Raw genomic sequence first — 23,365 nt, forward strand, 5'->3', positions numbered from 1 at the left:
GTGAGAAGAACTGAATCTACAGTCCTCACATCTATATACCCAGTCTCCATGTGGACTAGTGTAACAGTACTGTAACTGTCCTATTTTCTCCCATAATCTGGCTTAATGAATACCCATAACAGACTAGGAAAAGAGCACACACAGCCCAAGGGACATATACACCTCACTCAGTCCTATAACATGGATCGAGCTGCTTGAAATGGAATTGCAGAACATACACTTTTCAGTAGTAGCAAACCATTTGTGTGAAGATGATCCCACGCACACTTTGGGAGGCTAAGGATCACTACTGCAATCTAAAGGCTCAGTGCACTACTTTATTGCCCCTGGGGGAAAGAGCTGATTCACACAAACAGTTTCCCATCTGTGCAGTTCCATTTCAGATAACCACCTCCACAGCAGAGGAGATATGCACACCATGACAGAGGCAAATAAAGTATACAATCACTCTTTCCCATCCAGCTACAGACATGCCCCATTAGAATTGGGGAGTAACAGAGACAGCCGTGCACTCAGTCACTCTTTCTTCTTCTTCTTTTTCTTCTTCTTCTTTTTTAATCTTTCCACCCACAGATCTATGCATGTGGGGGAATGCAGTGCTGGGTTCAGGACAAAGCCCAAGATGATTGATTCTGATGTATTTCATGACAGCCAATTTCAAATTTTCTCCAAAAGGAAAAAGATGCTCCATGGAGACAAAGATTTGAAAGAGAAGACGAAAGCAAAATAAACACATCATTCCCTGCCAGACTCTCCGCAGGTCCACGGGGCAGGTCATAGCCAGGGCTACTGCTTCCAGCCGGTACCCCAGCCTCGCCTTTGCATGGGGAAGTAGGAAGACTTCAGGGGATCCAAATGCAGAGCAATAACCCATCGCCCCGCCTAGAGGCCTTCACCTGCCATCCCACGTCGATCCCCCAATTTTTAAAGTGTGGTCAGCGGCGGCGGCTGCTCTGCTCCCTCCCCCCTGCCCCCCCAGTGAAAGACAGAGTCATAAGCACAGTTGTGGGAGAAGCAGCCTCACCTTGGTCAGGGGGCAGGGGGAGGGCTGCCCAGGGTTCCCCAGTTCTACATTACAGGCTGTTTTGGGCATTGTGCTGGCCCCCGTGCAGGGCAGATACCTCAAAACCATCCTCAGCCTCTTCTCCCGGGATTCGCTTCTCCAGCTCTAGGCAAGAGTGCCCAGAGAAAGAGTGTTAATAGGTGCACCATCCCTTAGCGCTCTGCTCCCCTCACTACTGCCTGCAGAGTTCAAGGCAGTCCCATCAACCCTGTCCATCCCTCATCCGTCCACCCACCTGCCCATCCTTGCTTAAGGCTTTGCCTTCTTCTTTGCTCTCATTCAGTTCTCCTGCAGAGTGAGACCAGTCGGTTCTTCTAATTACCTGGATGAACTTTTTCCTACTGAAGGCTGCCCCGGCAATCAGGTAGGAAAGGGTGAGCATTCCCAGTGAGCATCTTAAGCCTGGGTAACCTTGAGCTGCTGCCTTCCTGGCTGTTCCAAGAGGAAAACACAGAGCCCACTCACAGACTTGTTTCGTGCCCCTATATAGGCAGTGTGGGAGGATCCTGAAGTGCTTCATTGTTCCCAGTGTGGAACCTGGCTACCTCTGTAAGCTGTGACAGAGCTGTCTATCACTGCAGGCTGAACGCTCCTCCTCCTTCTCCATGGCTGGTCAAGAGCCTCCACAAGAATGCCAGCTATGAGGCAAGCATTTTACAGCACATTCTGTGCCTCTGAAATCACATCACTGCCCACTTCCTTTGGGTCTTTCTAGAGCACATGGTAACCTACCACACTTGGGAGATTCTTGCCGAATTGGGAAGATTTTTCTAGGGACTAAAAGGCAAGTACTCGGATAAGAAGGGACAGAGAATTACTCCTGGTTCACACTGTTAGGCTGCTCTCTCTATTGAGCAATATGTAACACAATGTGCACAAATCCTCTAGCTCCTGATGAAGTCAACAGAGCACATAAACCTATTCTGTGAAGGGGTAGAGGGCTGACAGAAGGGGGGGTTGCTTTTAGACCCCTTTGCCTACAAGAGAAGTACCTGAAATAGATCATAGGCAGGACATCCCAAAGGTACTTTTTCCAAAAGGTAACTGGGCTTTTTCTTTTTTCCTTTGTAAAGGTTAAATGTTTACAAAGGAAAAAAAAAACCAAGAAAGTCCAACTGCCTTTGGAAAAAATACCTTTGGGACAACCACAACCTGCATGATTGAGAATCTCCATAGACATCATAGGCAGGAAACTCTGAGCATCATCTCTTGATGGCATCCAATTATCAAATTCAAGAATACCCCTTTGCTATTTCAAGTCAACTATTAACTCTTTCCTCCTCTCTCTACATTTCTCTACTGATGCCTCGTCACTTTTTTTTTTTCCAGGACTCCCATTTGCACCTCACGATATAGCACAACCCCAGGAAGTTGCTTTCCCTAAAAATTCCTAAACTTTTCCTGAACGAGGACCCTTCCCCCCCCCCACTCACTCCATCGTGGAAGAGACCTTTAAAACCACACAAGAGCAGGACTAGAAAGGTACCTCATAACTGAGTCAAACTGTTCAATGTATAAAAAGAAACTTTCTCTATAATAGCCATGTTCCTGGAGTCAAAACCAGGCCTAAGCTTCTAAATAACATTTCAGAAAGAGTGAAAATACATCTTGACATAATATTTTGCCTCACAAATGCTTCTGTAGGGAGAGATTGGAACTCATGTATACTGTGGTATCTTCTACTAACTAAGCAAAAGGAAGTAGCAGGTCACGGGAAGGACCTTTCTCCGCCTGAAACCCATGAGAAATGCTGTTGATCACACCTAGATGTGCAAGAATCTGACCTGGATAAGATGGTTTCTTATGCTCTCATTCATCTGCTTCTGCCTCTGGCTTGCGAAAGCTCACTAGGCCTTTTTATTTCTATCACGCTGCCAGACAGCCATCCCCTGTTGTGCTCAGGAGACTTGCTTCTCAGCAAGCCCCCGCCACAAAGCTCTAATCTGATGTCCCAGCCCACATCTCCGCCTTACCCCACTGAATGCCCTCCTGCTGCAACCCCTGCTGTTGAGATTGCTTGACTCTGTGCTTCTCGCGCCTGACACATAAATGCACCATGTCGTCCCTCTGACTCTTATTTTCTGTCTGTGCTTTATACTCCAGGGTGGCCCACGCTGCTTCTTCGGGACTACTCTGGTAGGAACTTAATGGTAAAAGCAGGTTCCAGCTTTGTCTTCACGCTGAGCATTATTTCCTTCTCCTTACAAACAATAGGACATGTGACTGTAACCTTCCCCAGCCTGGTGGCCTTTAGATTAACTAGATGACAACCTTCAGAAATCCCAGCGATGTATCCAGAAGCCACCAGGATGGCAACGGCTGTCAAGGACACAGCAGAAGACTTGGTCTGATGCACTGCTATGCCCCGGGCAGCCAGAGAGATTTGGACCTCCCCCCCCCCCCGAACTTACCTTGAAGCCAATGCCCCCTTTCTTGCAGCACAGACAGGCCAACATGAGGAAGATGAAGGTGAAGAGTCCTGAAAAGGAAACGGCCACCACCACCAGAGAGGAGGACCAGGAGAGCTCACTCAAGGGAGTGCCATCTGTAGGGAGATAAGCAAGAGGGAAAAGATGAGAAAGGGAGGTTCAGGAAAGAGTGGGGGGGGGAGGACCAAATATTTGCCAAACAAAGTCAGAGAGAACGCAGCTGGGACAGAGCCCAGCAGGAGGCCTCTAGTCTATATCTTGCACAGCTTTAGTTCTCCTTTCTTGCAGACTCAAAGCAAGTTCAGAAATCAAAGATTCCCTCTTGCTGTATTCCCTGCTCTCTTACACCCACTTGTCTCTGACAAATCCACTACCCTTTGAATCCTCCTTGAAAGAAAAGGAAAGACGCCTGTTCTGTTCTCCCAACTGCTCTTCTAATCTGCTCCCAGAAATGGGCTAGTTTAAATCCAGAGACTCAAAAGAAGCAAACAGCCAACCTGGCTTTTCCATCTATGAAGAAAATAAGGCTTGTCAATCTCATCTCATGGTCTCCCAGCTTGGACAAGCATGGAATCTCAGCAGGGCAGAAATCCTGCCATATCATACTGCTTTATCCATGCAGCAGTAATCATGGATGCTGATGCCTTAACACTATCAGGTCACTGAGTAACCTTACCTCCCACTTCCCACAGCTCTGATCATTCCCATCAATCTACTCTGTTCTGCACTTCCCTGATTTGTAATTGTTATGTGTATAGGTATAGCCTAGGTGTATTTCACAGCCTGAATTCATAGCACTTTTCAATGCCCATCATTTTGTCAATATGCACAAAGCAACACATTCAGAAAATGCAGAGGGCAAGTTTTAATTTTTGATCAGCCAACTGGCTGACTAACTGAGCAATGGCTTTGAACGAAGACCTCACTTTGGGAGAAAAAAGTAGTTTCCATTAAACTTAAGAGTGCTTTTTCTCCTGAAACATGAAGGATCTTGAGAAAATTGCAGCGATTTCAAAAGGAGGCAAGAATGGGCACACATGCTCTGTCTTGGAGGCTCACTGTATCCATTACTTTTAAAGAAGGACACACATCCTGGCTTTCAAAAAACTAAAGAGGAGATGAGAAAGCAGAAGACATAAAAATTAACCTCACAGGATGAGAAAAAGGGAAAGACAGTAAGCAGCAGAAAGATTAAAGGCAGCCCAATCACAGTGTCCAGAATGCTTTGTAATGCAAAATAATTAATCTGGCATTTAATATAGTACCAAGAAAATGATTGGACTGGTTGCTCCATGAGTTGATAAATAAATACCCTGGAGATAAGGAAAATATAGGTGGGAGGTCATTATAGCATGCTTAAGGAGAAGGATGAAGGATATACTGTACTGTAAGTGAAAACTCTTGACGAGGTATAGGCATATTAGACAACACAGTAGATGCTACAACACATGCACAGTCATAAATCTTTGTGCTCTAGCAGCTTATAATTCCACATATATGAAAAAATGGGGGGGACCCTTATGATAGCATTACCATAGTAATGAGCATCTCTTCCTTCGTTGCTTATCCTCAGTAGTGGAATTTTAACTTTTCTGCAAGAAAGCATCCTTGTTTCTGTCAGCCAAGGCAGAAGCCCACGGGCATAGGAACTATATGCCGTGGCTGGCACTCTTCCTTCTGAGGCCAGAAACTGGCAATTCATTTGCATACTGCTATTTGTGATACAGCTGATGCCTTAGGAATCTGCTGCTCTGACAGTTCTATGCCATAGAAGGAAAAAATTAAAATTCTTCAGCCTCCAAAGTTGTGTTTAGGGCACTAATCTTGCAAAATATTTAATTCATAAACACACACACACACACAGAGAGAGAGAGAGAGAGAAGTGCAATACATTTTGAACTAGAAAATATATAGATGCCCAGGCTGCAAGGATACTGAGATTCTTCTGGCCCATTGTCTAGGTGGGGACTCCCAGTTAGGAACTGAAAATGTCCCTGTGATTAGATTAAGGTCTTAAAAGGGAACAATTTCAGCAGGATGTTTTACTCCCTTATTCCTAGTTTATGGCCCACTGGGATAATTTAATTTTAATAGATGGCTCTAATTTAGCTCTAGCAAGTATCAAGCTCTTCCAAAGCCTTGCAGCTGCTCTTTCAAGGGAAGTCAACTTAGGGGTAAATTAATGACACAAAAGACATGCATGCTGAGTGGGAAGTGACAGCACAGCTGGAAAAGTCTGAAACAGCATGCTGTTTTTGAAGGGGACATCCCAGAAACTAGGTTCATGATTCGGAGAAGAAAGGAATACCACATTGGCTAATCTACCGTAATGTAAAACTGATTGTTCTAACAGGCAGAACAAAGTGTACAATCAAACTCATTAATTGAATGGAATAGAGAGAAAGAGAGCCATTTACTGTCTGACCTCACTGCTGATCTATTAGTTTTACAGGCCCTGCTATATAAGAGATTGTAGCCCTTTAAAATGGAAGAGTTTAGGATTAAGATTAGGATTTAATTATATGGTTCCCTGCATTTGGAAAACCAGCAAATCAGGAACAGCAATACTGTAACAATACCCCATCCTTGTAGTTTGCCTGACACCTGTGCAGTGAGGTATTGTACCCCATGTTCTTTTGAATATGTAGGGCAGCAGCTCCGAACAAAAGAGGAGAACATAGATGCCCTTCTGGTGTCTGAATACCAGTTGTGTTGTTTAGTAGTTGTTTAGTGACTGACTCATTTTGCAGTTATAACCCCAATGAAAAAATAACTTTGCAACCAATCCTCACATTTATGACCTTCAGAGGTTTATAAAGCAAAGGAAAGTTGAAGATCATTAACAACAATCACTTAGTGATTGCTTCACTTAATAACTGAGTTGCCAGTCCCCGCTGTGGTTGTTAAGTGAGCAGTACCTGACGTGGAAAAAATAAACAAAACAGAGACTGCATCCCTCTCCCACCCCGTATTGTAGATAGGATAGGGCAAAGCAAGTTTTTCTCTTTGCCTAATCCCATCAGACCCAAATTAATCCTTCCTGCTCCAGAGAAACACCCCCCCAATCCCATCTAAATCAAAGAGCCCAAGCATTACAAGGGACTTGCAACCTAGAGTAATCCCAACCCCCCCCATCCTCAATCAGTAGATGACCTCAACATTCCATATCCTTAACAATGAATTGCCTTCAGCTCTGCTCCCTCTTGAAATGCCTGTTTTGCTTAACAGAACTCACCCCAGCTACTCCCTATCAACAAAGGACCTGCCTACCTTTCCCAAACCAGTCAATCAGTTCCCTACTATTTCCTACCATAGAGCACTAAGCTGCTATAAAAATATTTGTTCTTCCAATGTTCAGTGTCCCTGTTTCTTATAAAGCCATCACAGAGGTTCTTCTTTGTGGTCAAATGCATGAATGTTATACAAGAGGATAGTATTCATTTCATCACTGCATACATACAAATAGTCCTCTAAGAAAACAGTGCACAAGCAGGGGTCTTCAGAGCAAGCCACAAGAGAACCTAGGAAAGATTCCATGAATGAAAATCCTAAAGGGGAAAACAACTCAAGAAGCATGGGAAACTCTGAAAAATGTGATAATAAAAGCCCAGTCCAGCACAATACCACTGAAAAAGAGAAACAAGAAATTCAAGAAGAAACCAGCATGGCTGTACAGTAATCTCTCTGACAAACTGAAAGACAAAAAGAACAAATACAAACAAAGGAATGAGGGACACATAAGTAAGGCTGATTATCAGCAGACAGCCAGAACATGCAAAGATGAAATCAGGAAAGCAAAGGCTCAAAACAAACAAAGGCTTGCAACAGAAATCAAGGATAATAATAATAAAAAAGTTTCTTTCAACATATTAATAACAAGAAAAAAGTCAAGGAAACTGTAGGTCCACTAAAGAGAGAAGATGGCAAAGAAGTAACAAGCAATAGGGAGAAAGCAGAGCTTTGTTATAGACCAGTGATGGTGAACCTTTTAGAGACTGAGTGCCCAAATTGCAACCCAAAACCCATTTATTTATCGCTGGGTGCCAGATGGGTGTGGCCCACTGGGTGGGCGTGGCTGTGGTGGTCATGGCAGATTGGGTGGGTGTGGCCACTTCGATGTTGCTCGTGGAGAGGGACACCTGTGGGGGCCGGGCAGGGTTGGGGGAGATTCAGGAAGTCTCTGGCAGGTGGGGCGGTGGGCAGGAGGCTTGTCCTGCTGGGTAAAGCGAGGCAAGGCGAGGCAGGGCGGATGTGCCATTGTCACAGGGCAAGGTGAAGCAGGGGCCAGGGCGGCTGCTGCCTGACATCATCAGCCGCTGCACATAGAGGCCAGTGAGTGCATGGGTGCTGGGATGCATCTGGCCATGTAGGACCTCAGAAAGTTAGCGGGCAGCTGGTTGAAGAGGGACAGTTGCCATCTCCAGGGCATGGCGCGTGTGCCCACAGAGAGGGCTCCGAGTGCGGCCTCTGGCACATGTGCCATAGGTTCGCCACCACTGTTATAGACCAACATACCAAAAAAAACTGCAAAAGACAAACTAGAAACAAAAATTAAAATAAGCAAGAAAATGGTAAGAGACCTTTACGAATATAAATCACTGGGACCCGACAGATTACATCTCAGAGTTCTGAAGGAGCTGGCAGATGCTATCTCAGAACCATTGTGCCATATTTTTCAAAAATCCTGGAGCACCAGGGAAGCACCTGAGGATTGGAAAAGGACTGATGTGGTTCCCGTCTTCAAGAAAGAAAGAAAAAAAACCAGACCCAGGAAACTACAGACCAATCAGTCCATACCATACCTGGGAAGATCCTGGAAAGATAATCAAAAAACAAATATATATTTACAAATATATATATTGTAAATATATATATATTTACAATAACAATCTTTAGTATTTGTAACCAACGCATTGTCTGGGTTTACATATTTAACATTAATAGTAATACAGTTTCTATTCCTACCCTTTATTTTATTTTTCTAACCATTTATAAAAAAAATCCTATGTTTGGAAGTATTCTGAATCTTGTTTCCCTTTCATTTTCAATGTGAGCCTATCATTTCTGCACAGTCCAGGATTTTCTTAATTATATCTTCTTCAGATGGTATTTCTTTGTTTTTCCAATACTGAGCAAATGTAATTCTCACTGCTGTTAATACATGTAATATTAAGTATACACAGTCTTTATTATAGTTTTCTGAAATTATACCTAAAAGAAATAGTACCTAAAAGAAATAGTTCCGGTTTATAGTCTACATGTGTTCCTGTGATCTTCTCTAGCCACTTACGTATTTTTGACCAAAAGTTCTTTGCTTTAGGGCAGAGGTCACCAACTCCCGGGCCGTGGACTGGTATCGGGCTGTGGCATGCCAGCAATTAGGCCGCATAAACAAGCAAAGCCCCATCCGTGGGATGCAGACAGCACGCAAAACCATGCACTCTCCGGTCTGTGGAAAAACCTTTCTCTACGGAACCGGTCCCTGGAGCCCAAATGGCTGGGGACCTCTGCTTTAGGGCATGTCCACCAAAGATGTTAGTATGTGCCTGGATTTTGTCTACATTTCCAATAATTGCTAGACATATTTTTAAACATTTTGCTAGTTTTGCAAGCGGTAAGTGCCATCTATAGAACACTTTGTATAAATTTTCTTTATAAGTAGTTGCCCTTGTTATTTTATAGTTTCTTTTCCATACGTTTTGCCATTTTTCTACTCTATATTGTACCCAAAAAATTTTGCCCAAGTTATCATTACTTCTTTAACTTGTTCATCTTCCATCTTTAAATTTAATAGAAAACTGTACAATTTCTTAATCAATTTATCATCTGATGACAATAGTATCTGATCAAACGCTGTCTGATCTTTGTAAAAACTATATAACCATATATTTTTCCATCTTTGTCACATTTCATTTGTGTTTGCAAATGAGGCCACCATGATAGCTCTACTGTTCTTCCAGTTCTTGTTTAGTTTGTAGTTTCCCCTCAGTGTTCAAAATATCTTTATAAGTCACAAGTTTCTCATAATTAAATTTGGGTGTACAAATGCCTCCATTGTCGAAATTCATCCTAGTATTTTTATGTAAATTCTCGATTTTGTCTTTTTTCTATGTCAAAAGCAATGTATTTCTTACATAGTGATTTTGAAAGTATTTATGAATGTTGTTTTTCCCATACCATAGAAAGGCATGCTATCCAAGCTGTAGGTTATGCCCCTCTAGGTATAATAATCTTTTATTTCTAAGGGTTATCCATTCTTTTAACCATGTTAGTGCAGCTGCTTGATAGTATAAAACCCAATCTGATAGCCCAAAGCTTCCATTTTCTTTCACTTCTTGTAGCATTTTCATGCTACAAGGCACAGTACTCTTCAATATCTTCATAAATGACTTACTGTACATGAGAGAATAGAAAGGAAACTCATCAAATTTGCAGATGACACTAAACTGGCAGGTATAGCTAACATACCAGAAGACAAGCTCAGGATCCAAAAAGTTATTGACAAACTTGAACAATGGGACCAATCCAACAATTTTAATGTGGAGAAAAGCAATATTTTACATTTAGGCAGGAAAAATCAAAGGTATAAGTACAGATTGGGCAAGACCTGGCTCAAAAACAGTAACTGTGGGGGGACCTGGGAGTCCTAGTGGATGATCACTTGAATATGAACGAGCAGTGTGCAGCAGCAGCCAAAAAAGCTAATACAATCCTGGATTGTATAAACAGAGGCATAGAATCAAGATTACGCGACATATTAGTACCGCTTTATACAACCATAATAAGACCACACCTGGAATACTGCAACCAGTTTTGGTCACCATACTACAAAAAAGATGTTGAGACTTTGTAAAAAGTTTAGAGAAGAACAACTAAAATGATCAAAGGCCTGGAGACTAAAACATACAAAGAACGGCTGCAGGACTTGGGTTTGGCTAGTCTAAAGAAAAGAAGAAATAGGGGTGACATGATAGCAGTATTCCAATATTTGAGGGGTTGCCACCAAAAAGAGGTGGTTAAATTATTCTCCAAAATACCAGAGGGCAGGATAAGAAACAATGTTGGAAACTTATCAAAGAGAGAAGCAACCTGGAATTAAGGAGGAACTTACTAACAATGAGAACAATTAACCAGTGGAACAGCTGGCCTTCAGAAATTGTGGGGCTCCATCACTGTAGGTTTTTAAGACAGACTAGACAGTCACTTGTCTGAAATGGTATAAATTTTCCTGCTTGAGCAGGGGGCTGGACTAGAAGACCTCCAAGGTCCCTTCCAGCTCTATTCTAATATATTGTAAACATGGATTGCAATGTCATGATATAAGCTCCATCTCTTACATATTTGTGTGGGACAGGCTCACAAAAAGGCTGGAATTTTCATCACAAAGATGCAACAGATATTTTGTGATTTACTCTTTTTTTGCTTCTCCCCACTGTTGCTTATGTGCACAAATGAGACATGCAGCTATCTCTTTCTTGGAACTATCAGGTATCTCTGCATTGTTTCAGAAACTAGGAAATGTTCGCTTCGGTCCTTCCATTATGTTATTTTGCAGCAACAGAGCACACATGTTACAACCACAGACATGGGTTAGATAACTACATTCATCTAAAGAAGATTATATAACTGATGTCATCTCAACTCAATATCTGTGCTTGCTCAGAACTGCAGTAATAGTTGGAGCACCCACAACTCTGGGTTGTGGCAAGCTGTTCCATTGATTAATTGTTCTCACTGTCAGGAAATTTCTCCTTAGCATCAACACAACCTAGAGGAGGCTACAAGCAGCAAAATTTGAAGGAGTTGTAATAGAATTCTATTTTTCTTAGCTATGATACTCTGAAAAATGCAACACTCTCCTACCGAGAAACAATTCTTCACACGTAAATAATAGGATCCAATTGTCTACACAGCACCTGCCCATGTGATGTGCTGGCAACCATTCCTATAAAAAGGCCTGATGCAATTTGTGTTAAAGTGCTGAGCCTTTTCTGAGCAGAGCTAGCTGAGAGGATCTGTGCTCCGGGAGGAAGAGGAGGCTTGGGGAAGGCCACGCTTACAGATCCCTAACAAAAAGGGCCTTCATGCACCATGTTTATGGGGCCACCTGCAGCGAGAGCAGCAATCCAGGGAGTCTATGGCCCAGCTGTGCATCTGCTTTATAAGCCATTGATTGGGCTGCTTCTCCCCACAGATCCCTGGCTTTGAAGATGCAGCTGGGCTATCAGAGTGCTGTTCCAGAACCTCTCACAACAAATGAAGTGTTTAGAGTGGGAGGAAGCAGGAGGGCAAAGACGGGAGAGGCAACCGCTCAGGAGAATTGTCAGCTCCAATTTTACAGAAGCCGCTCAGGAAAAGTGGAGGAATCCCATTTCCTCTCTCTCCGGTGTACAGAGATAAACCCAAGCTGGCCAGGACAGATAATCTGCAGCCTTGCCAAGGTTACTGAACTGGTCTTAATATCTGCAAAGGTTGTTGGAGCTACAAATGAAAAGACAGACGATGCTATAAATACCACAGTAGGGGCCTAAATAGTAACTCTGCAAAAAAAAAAAAAGGAATAAATAGTGAAAATAGTTGAGTTTAAACGCAGAATGCAAACTGTCTAGCACTCCAATCTCTTAAGGAAATTGCTTTTATAATGTTTAAGGCATTTGTGGAGACAAAGTGCTGATCACCGAGGCTGCAGCTATCAGACCACTTCTCATACAGGAATCACAAAGACCCCGCTGAATCAGAAATTAGTGAGGTACAAAATAAACACTGCTCCAATGACAGGGAGATTTTAGAAGATTATAAGGCTATTCTGGGGGGAATCCTCCCTGTGGATTCCAGCAGCTGGTACTTGCTTTAATCAAGGAAAATTGCCATCAGTTAAGACGTTCTATGCCAGTGTTTCTCAACCTTAACAAATTTAAGATGTGGACTTTAACATTTAGAATTCAGGGAGTTGAAGTCCACGTATCTTCAAGTTGGCAAAACTGAGAAAGTGCTTCATTTCTCTCTCCCGAGTATATTTCCCGTAGTAACAGGATAAGAATAATAGGGAAAATATTTATGCCTGGAACCATCTGCAAATTTTAACTTCATTACAATATACAAAATGTTTTAAATATACAATAAAATAATAAAATAAAATCATATGTAAAATTTTCAAGTACTGTAGGGCAAATGCACAATGCAGGCCTCATCTGGAAGCAGATAGCTTGTGACTTCTCATTCTGTGTATAAATATCCTGCTCCAGCAACTTTCTTCCAAAAATTTACACGAGAGATTACTGTATTACATTGTCTAAAGCTGGGGCTGCCTGTCGGGAAGGCCTTAAAGAAATGTAAGCCTGTAATTCAGTATAGAAAGTTAGCAGTTGTGTTCTTCATCCCTTGCATGCTATTTAGTAAGGTAGTATTGCATATCCATGATCTAATGCTCTCAGCAGCATGGGAATAATACCATTGGGTATTCCTGCTGGAAAGTGACTAGTGTTTCTGTTAATGGAAACTGCACTGTGCTAAAATGATAATTAACTTTTTTGTTTGGCATGGAATGTCCTAACAATTAACACTGGCAGGGAATCCAGAAGGTGTGCTACAGGAAAACCCACAGAACGTCCACTAATCATCTCCTTCTAGCTGCCAGAAAGAGAATGAAATTATTCTCGCATCTCTAGAAAGTTTCCTTATTCATTATACACTGCTGGTAGTCCTCAATGTGTGACCGTAATTGAGCCCAACATTTCTGTTGCTAGGTGAGACAGTTGTTAAGTGAAATTTTGATCCATTTTCCAACCTTTCTTGCCACGATTTTTAAGTGAATCACTGCAATTGTTAAGTTAGTAATACAGTTGTTAAGTGAAGCTGGCTTCCCCATTGAGTTTGCTTGTCAGAAGGTCACAAAAGAAGGTCACAAGAGGTGATTGCGTGACTCCAGGCCACTGCAACCGTCATAAATATGAGTCAGTTGCCAAGCGTCTGAATTTTGATCACATGACCGTGGGGATGCTGCAATAGTTGTGTCAAAAATGGTCATAAGTCACTTTTTTCAGGGTTGTTGTAACAGTCACTAAAGGAACTGTTGTAAGTCGAGGATTACCTGTATCTATTTTTACTATCAAGAATGCTTAGAATTCCAGCAATCTGGGAATTCTGAATATTTTTATTCACTGAATCACCAGGTATAGAAAAAAAAATCAATCACTATTTTCTAAAAACCTGCTTGGTAATAACTGTATGTAAAATTACAAGAAAGAATTGCTTTTATTTAATTCTAGTTAATAATATGTCCTGTCAATCCTAAGATGATAGAAAAGCAAAGACAAGCAGTTATATGTGCTCTTGTCGTTTTGTCTGCTCCAAAATTTCAGCTGCCCTGCCATACATCCTGGAGGTTTTGTTTTGCAAACTTGTGTAATTGTTTGTGGCTTAAGAACAACAACCACGGGCAAAGGAGCTTCAAGCTGCTAATAGTAGCATATCCAACTACTGGGGGAGGGAAAGAGAGCTTTTGTTGCATTATTCTGGATTTTTTTTTAAAAAAAAAAATTTTTTTGTCAAGCTAATCTTGGCTCAGCCACTTCAAACAATTAATAGATACACTGTAATGCTTTCTGTGAATTCTGCGACAAACTCTGACAGCAAAAACAAAGAGGAAAAGCGATGACAGTGAAATGTTCAGCAGTGAAATCATGGCAACATAGAGAGAGTAGCTTTAGTACCCGCCAGCAGGCAGTCCCTGAAGAAAGCCTGTTCCAAAAGAACAGTGAACTGAAGCAGCATTTGGGTGTTGTCCAATCTTCTGAGATTCCCCAATCCGTAGGCAATTGTTTCTTGTGCTAGCACAGTGCTATAGCTTTGGTTTCCAAATAAAATAATTGTGAAAGATAGGCTATCATCCATTTATGTTAAAGGTCTTACGGATACAATTATTTCATCTAAACCGAAGGCTTCTGTGTAGTTCCAACTACTGAAGGTGGGGAAGTTTATTTCTTTATTTGTGTCCCGCCTTTATTATTTTTACAAATAACTCAAGGCTGTGAACATATCCAACACACCTCCTCCTATTTTCCTCACAACATCAACCCTATGAGTTGGGCTGAGAGAGAGGGACTGGTCCAATGTTATCCAGCTTTCATGGTTAAGGCAGGACTAGAATTCACGGGCTCCTGGTTTCTAGCCTGGTGCCTTAACCGTTAGACCAGGGGTAGGCAACCTTGGCTCTTTTATGACTTGTGGACTTCAATTCCCAGAATTCCTGAGTCAGCAAGGCTGGTTCAGGAATTCTGTGCATTGAAGTCCACAAGAGCCAAGGTTGCCTACCCCTGCGCTAGACTAAACTGACTCTCCAGTTTTCTTTGAACGAAGCTGCGCCTTGCTGCAATCTTCAGTATCATGAAAATTCCAGGAGCATTTGCTAAGATCACCATACATGAAATTTGAAAAGGTCTCTGTGACTTAAATCTGTAATCACTCACACTATTGAATATACTTTTTATCTACTGAGATACATAAAAACGGACACTTATGTACACAAATCAGCAGATGTAACCAAAAAAGAAAGTTGCTTCTCTAACAACCCACTTTTCTAATCCAAGGAACAATTATTGTGGTGGGGTGGGGTGGGATGGGGAAGCAGCTGGATTTGATATAACTCACAGATCTATCAGATTTGATTCCATCAAAACCTGATTCCTGGATCAGGAGGCTCTTTTCACACTCACTCACGCCCTAGTCACCTCCAGAATGGACTACTTAATGTGCTCCACATGGGTTTGCCCTTGAAGAATGTCTGGAAGCTTCAACTGATGCAGAATGCAGTGATGTGGGCAGTTATGTTAGGTATTAAAACTCTGTTTCACGAGCTCCATTGGCTGCCAGTCTGGATTCAATTCAAGGTGCTGGTTTTTAACCTTTAAACCCCTTCATGGCATGGGACCAGGTTATCTGAAGGACTGCCTCTCCTCTATTACTTCTGCCTGTTGCACTACCATCTGTCAGGGACTTATGTTTGGCAGTCTTCTCTGCCAGGGCAGTGCCTTGTGCAACACCCTACACAATTCCTCCCCCAAGATGTCAGCTTAGCTCCATCCCTATTAATGTTCCAAAAGTCCCTCAAGATCTGGTTATGTTATCTGGCTGGGGATCCCAAGGAACTGGAGACATTCTTAGATGGTCTTAGCGTGGCTGATGTATTCACTCTCTTCATGCCTTGTAATTTGCACATTTAAAATTTTTAACAATGTCTTTTATATTTTATCATGATTTTACATATTTTTACGTATTTGATGCCTTATTCGATTGCTGCACAATGCTCGGAATCGCTTTTCATTTTTTTTAAAAAATATTTTTATTCGGTTAAATTAAAAATAAAAACTACACAGGCTACAAAACTATTTTAAAAATCGTATGAAGAAGAAAAAAGGAAAACAATAAGAAAAAAATAAGTAACTTTCCCCCTTCATCCAAAACAATTTAAGCAAATGTATCACCATTCCTTAAGTTACAACATATACTCTTTTCACCCCATTTCTCATCACTTAACTAAAAATTAAATCCAACAAGTCTCATTGTTCATTTTTTTTAATCAGCAGGAGTCCACTAAGGTTTATCAAATATAAATTATATATTTATCTATCTTAACTTTGATTGAATAAGCCAACTTTGTCTTCCTTCCCTATACTTTTAACAATCATAATTCTTAACTCCTTCAGACTCCTGCAACTAGTTTTTGGTCATTTTTTTTAATCTTTCCCCCAAAAATCTCTCAGAATTTTAACAACTATGTTTTGTACATCCAGCAAGAGGATTTGTTTTATATCACTTCTCAGAAAATCCTCCAAAACTTTAATACTGTGGTGGCGAACCTATGGCACGCGTGCCAGAGGTGGCACTCTGAGCCCTCTCTGTGGACACGTGTGCCATGCCCCGGAGATGGTGAGGGACTGGCCCCCTCTGCCCTGGCCCCACCCACCCAGTCTGCCATGACCACCGTGACCACGCCCACCTGGCATCCGGTGATAAATAAGTGGGTTTTGGGCTGCAATTTGGGCAATGGGTCTCTAAAAGGTTCGCCATCACTGCTTTAATAGATCTCTCTTGTATGACCAGTAAAAATAAATCCATATCTCTTTTCTGATTCAATAGTTGCATATAAGTACTCCTTATGATCTCAGTTGGAACCAGAAACTCTGCCGCTAAACAATGTGGTCATTAAGTTAGTTATCAGGGGACTGCACCCTATTTTACTTCATTTTTTCCCCATTATTGTAGTGAATCACACAATTGTTAAGTGAATCACACAATTGTTAAGAAAATCAACAGGCATTAAGTGAATCCAGCTTCCTTCATTGACTTTGCTTGTTGGAAGCTGGCTAGAAAGGTTGCTTATAGCGATCATGTGACCCTGGGATGCCGCAACCATCACAAATATATGCTGGTTGCCAAGCACCCTGTCAGCCCTCTCAGGTAAACAAGACAAGAGTTAATTGAGGAACAGCTGTGCAGGGCCATGTGGGTTAACTCACGATCTCCTCTTGCCTGGGAAGATATGGATGGTTGAGAACCTAGATCCAGTTGCAGACTTCATTGTAACATCATCCCATTATAAAAAAAGGGGTCTCAACCAGAGTTGCTTTTTGTGAGATAGACAGCCATATCAATTTGATTAATTAACTAACTAAATAAAAGCATCTTACTACTATAATTTATTCCATAACAACGCTCACATGAGAGGCCTCATGCAGTTATGGAATAGAATTGTGTAAATGCACAAGGACTTCTATTGGGCAGGTCTGAAAAATGCACTTAGGAAGCTATCCCGCCATAATGGGAAGGAAGAAAAGAAGATGAATGTAGTTAAGAATGACAAGAAAGTTTTTCTCATGATTTAATAAATCTGTATATGGATTCTAATATATCCTTTTCAGCTTACTATTATAAATTGGAGTATGATATTTCTGCAATTCTCAATTTGTCAACATCATTTTTACACTCTTAGAGGTAGAGTCTTCTGCAAATCATGCTCTGTTTCTGCTAAATACATAACCACACCTATTCTATTTTCTTGGCAAAAATATGAAATTTTTATGGGTTTGTTTTTTTCAGCTTCTCAATTTAGTCCACAGTCTTAGGTTTTTCTAATGCTCTTCCACCCGAATAATAGCCAGGTCTGACCCCGCTTAGCCTTTTGGAGAGCAGTCAACATTTCTTAACTGCTGCCATTTACTAAGGAACATACAAGCACAAATTATGTGCAACCATTTGAAATAATGGCATATGCCAATGCCAAGGTTAAAATATCAGATAGGGGCATGCTTTTAATAATGTAGCAGAAGGGAACTGCAATAATATTACAGTAGCTCCTTGCTTGATTTAAGCTTTAAGTAACATCAAAGCTATTCCATACAAACACAAGCTTCATTTCTGTTTAAAGGGATTTCAAATGAACATCTATACATAAACAATAAGGCTTTCTTATTGACAGCTGTCTCAACATTACCTCACTGACGTTGTCTAGCTTCGGAAGGTAAGCTGAATTGGGTCCAGATATAGTATGACTCTTATGGAATTCCAGGATCTTCAGTAAGACTGGAAAGTGAAAATATGTCCCAGATGCTTAATTGAATTAAATCTCTGCAAGAGGAGACATGTCTGTATTTGGCTACTCAAGGTCCGTGGTCAGAATGACAACAAATCACAAAAGCAGCTAAAAGTCATACAGAGCTCTGGTTATTTAATCAATTTGTTTTTTCCGCTAAACAATGTAGAATATACTGTATGTTTGGAAATGTGCATTCCTTTGCATTCCGATCTCACGTTTTAAAAGCAGGGCTTACACACAGAAAAGTTTGAAAATATGCAGATTAGCTTATGCAGAATCAATGTGGTGATTTTTAAAGTGCCAGAATATTCTCAGAGTCTTATTTTTAAAAAGAATATAGATGCTGTATAGTTATGATTAAAAATCTGTATTTTAAAAAAACCCAAAGCATTTAGTGTTGCAGAATAAAAGTATATGCATTCCAGTTTAGTTGCATTGCTTCAAATATCAATAGAAATAAATGTTGGATACAGAACTGAATGAAGACTTATAGCCTGGGAGTTTTAAATGTCTGCAGAATTAATCTCAAGATAATTTTTTTTTACTTAGCATATTCATATTGCCATTGAAAGAAACTAACTGATCTCAGCTGTTCCTCTACAGTCGATGCAATGTATATTCAAGAGCCCAGCTGTGTTAGTACATTGCTTCCTCTCTATCCAACACAGGACCATTTATAATAGCTAAAGCTTCATTTTCCTCAATGGCTCTCTTTAATAGAACTCCTGTAACTGAAAAAGGACAGATATTTTGCAAAAACAAAAAAATTCCCCCCTTCCCTAGGAGGTCATGTAAAACTTCATACATGGGGCATGACATAATATAACTTCTGTATATTCAGAGAGCTTGAGGGAAGATTTATTGTACACACAATTCTGAGAGCTTCTAGTTAACCCTTCCAGCATTCACTGAGTCCCAAGACTTGAATAATTCTCAAAGTTAATGACTGTATATAGTAATCTAAAGTGCAAAGATTCAATTCCTGGCTATCTGTGTCTGAAGATTCCCAATAAAGGACAAAACAGGTCATGTGAAGTCTCCTGTTGTTCAATGTAACTGATAAAGATCAACACAGCACTTCTACTGTAGCTAAATAAAAAGAATCAGGTTTCTTTATAGTGAATAAAGCACTGTTCATTGTGTCATACAAAATCAGTAAAGAAACAAAAGTTGAAGACCTAACCCTTTATGAGATAGGCCTATATCAAAAAATTAAAGATAAAGATGCCATCAAGCTGTGCTTGACTTGTTACTCTTATAGTTTTCTTGGTGCAATGAACTTCAGAACTCTGAAACTGGTTTGCAACGTCCTTTTTCAGGGATGTTTTCCAATTTCCCAGTCTAACCAATATTCCAGGAATTCCCTACTAGTCTCCCACCCAAGTGCTAACCAAGTTTAATTTTATTTAGCTGTCGCCAAGCTGAGTCAGATTCAGTTAGGTACAACCAGCTGCTATAATTAATGACACATACATTTTAAAAGTGACTCTAAAAAAGAGCTTTGAACTTTGTTGTTCATTAAAGCAGACCAATTTTTTAAAGGTTTCTGTGCAAGCCTGAAAAAAAAAAAGATGCTGATGTTTTAGGAATCATGTTAACTTTATAGAATGGACTTTTGAAAGCAATGGCATCTTTTCCTCAGATTTGTGTGGAAGCCTGGAAAAAAGAATAAGCAGTTTTAAAAATAGCAGAAAAGTGTTGTATTCTCATGAGATCTGAAGCACTTATTCTGAATCATTTTTTAAGCACGCACAGTTTTGATGTATGTAAGATATCCTCATGAAATCTAATAGCTCCAAACAAATATGATATAGCATTATCATATGAAAATAGGCAGGAATATTAAGTAAGCTCATTGCCTTGAGATGGCTAAATATTTTTAAAAAGTGGGATAAAAATATAAGAATAACCATGCAGTCAACAATGAAGAGGAAACATACTAGATTCAAATGACTTAAATTTGGGGGCTAATTTTGGGTGAAGAAACTAGAAAAGCACTTGTCTAATGTCATAATGTCAATGTACATTAGAACTAATAAGAAATCTTTTTTGAAGCCCCAGAACAAACACATATTCAAGAAATTCTGTTACGCAATTTTGAGTCAGCTACCAAATGTTTTGATTACTCCACATTTCAGATAAAATAAAATAGAGATCGGGCAAGTAAAGCAAAGTCTTTCTCTCCTCTATAGTTGTAGTGTGGTTTATTCTACCAGCCTACCCATTCCACCATTTTCCCAGGGCCTTCTTTTCCTGTTCTTCTCCACCATTCACTGCTGTTAATGTCCCAGTATGGCATAACATTCTGGTCTGTGAACACTTTAAGACAGGGCACCTGAAACCAAATTCAGGCATGGAAGAATTAAAGCTTGCAATATTTTGCATATATCCAATTTGAAAATGTGAAATTGTTAAAGGAACCAAAATCAGCACCATGGACAAGAACAGATGTCAGGTTTGTGTGAACTGAGAGTCAAGTTAAATAAAAGAAACATTTTCTTAAACCTGATGTCTGTCAAATGGGTTGGAAATACATGTAAAAGAATGAAATAGATGGAAGATCTATCACAGAGTGTCCTGAAACTTTTTTTTCTTCAGAGCAACCAAGTTTCCCATCCTATTTTAATTCAAGATAGCTTAGTTTAATATTCTCTCTCTTTCTCTTTCTCTTTTCCCCCCACCATAAATGGCGTAATGTGGGATAGTTTGGGGCTGAGAGCTAGTGACTAATTCCCAGGTCATCCCAGTGATCTTCCAAAGCTGAAGGGGTCTTGAATATAGGTATTCCATTTCCCAGTCCAATATGGGCTGTTTGTAAATACATACATGTATTCAGTGGGTTGACTGAACTTAACTTACCTTGTCTGATCTCAAAAAAAAGACTCAGCAAAGTTGGATCTGGTTAGACTTGGATGTGAAAACACCAGAAAAATTGAGGGGTTCAGATTAGAGCAGGAGATTTTTAAAAATTCCAGAAGAAGGCAATAGCAAATCATTTTGAATTATTGCTAAGAAAATTACATGGAAAAATATGAACTCAGGAGCTGAGTTCATATCAAATAAGATTTGTGTTTAATTTGGGGCTGTCCTTGAAGACCATGTGGGAAGTACAGATAATCCAGGATATGGCAGCATTTGCCAGTAATGGACAAGCCTCTATGCCTACCTAACACCGCCACTGTGTTAGCTGCAGTTGGTTTCCCGGAGCAAAATCAAGGTGCTGTTTATCACCTATAAACCCCTACATGGCATAGAGCCTAGCTATTTGAGGGACTGCCTTTCTCAGTATCTGAGAAGAGAAGAGTCACTATCAAGAGAAAACAGGAAGCACCTTAGCACATCACATATTGGGAAAACAATGGAGCAATGCAGATGCGGATGAAAGAATGGATAGCAGAGAAGGGTAGGTAGGCAACTGGAAAAAGAAAAAGCTGCTAGAGGTTGTATATTGAGTCACCTCATTTCACAACAATGAGTCTTCCTGAGCTAGGTGAAGTCATCTCTTGTCTGACACTGAGCTACTTTAGTCTTCTTATTTTGGCAGACTTCAATATGAACCAGTCTGCTGTAATGATTAAAATGCTGGATGGAGGGGGCGTTGTCTTACCTGAACGCCTTTTCTCAGCATGATGATGGAGAACATCCAGATTCAGGTCCACCCTTAGCCATGCAAGTTCACTAGGTAACTGTGGGCCAATTGATTTTTTTCTCTGTCCAACCAACATGCTGTTGGGGGAACTGGAGATGGGTGTGCTGTGTATGCTGCCCTGAGTTCCTAAAGGAACAGTGGGATATGATCTAACAAATACATAAATGTGTATGCTGAATATACAGAAACAGGAATGTTTCACAATTTCATGACTGCTGTGATAATGTTCCAGTTAGCACCTGGACCCATATGCAGCAGAGCACATACTGGACCTGCTATTCTGCTCAGCTGGTAACTGCTGATGGAAAGTGGAGAAGCTTTCTATAATTGGATTGTCATGGATAAATCGTTCTCTTTGACAGAGCTCCACACACAGAGCAAAGCAATCTCGCTCTGCCTCCCACTCTCTCAAGAAACCTAAATCTAAATTCAGAAACTAGCAAGGATAAGACTTTTTGCAGATACTAAAGAAGCAGTAAGAACAAAGAAAATCAATTATTGCAAGATACTGTATTTTCCGGCGTATAAGACGACTTTCTAAGCATGCAAATTGTCTCTGAAGTCGGGGGTCGTATTATACGCCGAGTCATCGTATATGCCGGAAAATACGGTATTTATTTCAGAGCATTTAAATTCTGTACTCTTCATTAGATTTCTTGCCATTCACTTTTTGGCCTTAGATGTAGAATGAGACTGCACGGTATTTTGATAATCGTCCTGTCTTATCTCAAGTTCCTGGTTAGCTGATCAGTTTCAGTTTGGCAGTTGTCGTGTGCTGAAGACAGATGCAGTAGCTCTTGGCATTAATCAAAGCAAACACAGAGTGGGGCTCTTTTTAAGGCTCATCTGAAATCTCATTCCATGGTAATGGTTGAAGAGAAAGGTGCTTAATTCTCTGCCAACAGAATGGAGCAAGAATGAGATGCTACTCCATATTTGATAGTTAGGATCTCCTATATCAAGATACTGAGGAAGAGTAGCTAGAACAATCAGAGATTCACTGTGAGCAATTTGCATTGTTCTTGGGAAAGGCTCCTGATTTCATTTTAATTTGGATTTGAGCACTGGGGTGGTTATAGATACCTCTGGTCACTGCTGCATATATGGATTCTTTTCAGCTTGAGGATTTCACGTGTGCAAACAGGTTATGTGGGAGATGAGGGCCACAGTTTCTGGCTAACCCTTGTTCTTTCTGGCTGATTAAATGGGCCAGGTTAGTATTGTCTCCCTTGTTAAGAGAGGTGATTAATGACTCCTTGAATTTGAGATGGATTCCTCCCTAATTAAAAGAGCCAGTTATGTAATATTTTCATGTAATAAAAGAGCTTCTGCCAAAAAACTGAAAGTTTTTTTTTTTTCAAATCATGATTCTTTTGTAAAGCATTATTTTTAAAAAGGGATGGGGTTACAACAATTCCAACTGAACTATTTCCCAACATTCAACCAATATATCCTGAACATACATTAGGGCAGATTCTTCTTAATTTTCCTTCTACTGGATTTTTTGTGGGGAGGTGAACTGGCAAACTGAGTGGCTTTTTCACTGACAAAAATAGAAACATACAGGGTAACTGGTTATAAAACAGTCTTGTGAATCTTTATCAATCTGGAATCAAGCATTACATAGTGCC

The 23,365-nt window shown here is 40.6% G+C and overlaps 1 protein-coding gene across 12 annotated transcripts in view; it reads right to left on the reverse strand.

Moving 5' to 3' along the window:
• Positions 1 to 23,365, reverse strand: part of AATK (apoptosis associated tyrosine kinase) — an 88,706-nt gene that overhangs the window by 24,737 nt on the left and 40,604 nt on the right. For 6 of the 12 annotated variants that reach the window (XM_039346264.1, XM_039346255.1, XM_039346216.1 and 3 more), the window contains exons 2-3: positions 3,475 to 3,608; positions 1,025 to 1,168 (exon numbers count right to left, since the gene is read on the reverse strand). In XM_039346264.1, coding sequence (XP_039202198.1) covers positions 1,025 to 1,168; positions 3,475 to 3,519 — 189 coding nt within the window. In that variant the 5' untranslated portion in view covers positions 3,520 to 3,608. Of the gene's footprint in view, positions 1 to 1,024; positions 1,169 to 1,385; positions 2,350 to 3,474; positions 3,610 to 8,072; positions 8,089 to 17,983; positions 18,001 to 23,365 lie in introns of those variants that run through there. The other 6 variants (XM_039346299.1, XM_039346226.1, XM_039346280.1 and 3 more) reach the window with 5 other exon arrangements.

Source organism: Crotalus tigris, unplaced genomic scaffold (genome assembly GCF_016545835.1).
Source record: "Crotalus tigris isolate CLP2741 ecotype Arizona unplaced genomic scaffold, ASM1654583v1 scf7180000017551.9496454, whole genome shotgun sequence".
Classification (NCBI taxonomy): domain Eukaryota; kingdom Metazoa; phylum Chordata; class Lepidosauria; order Squamata; family Viperidae; genus Crotalus; species Crotalus tigris.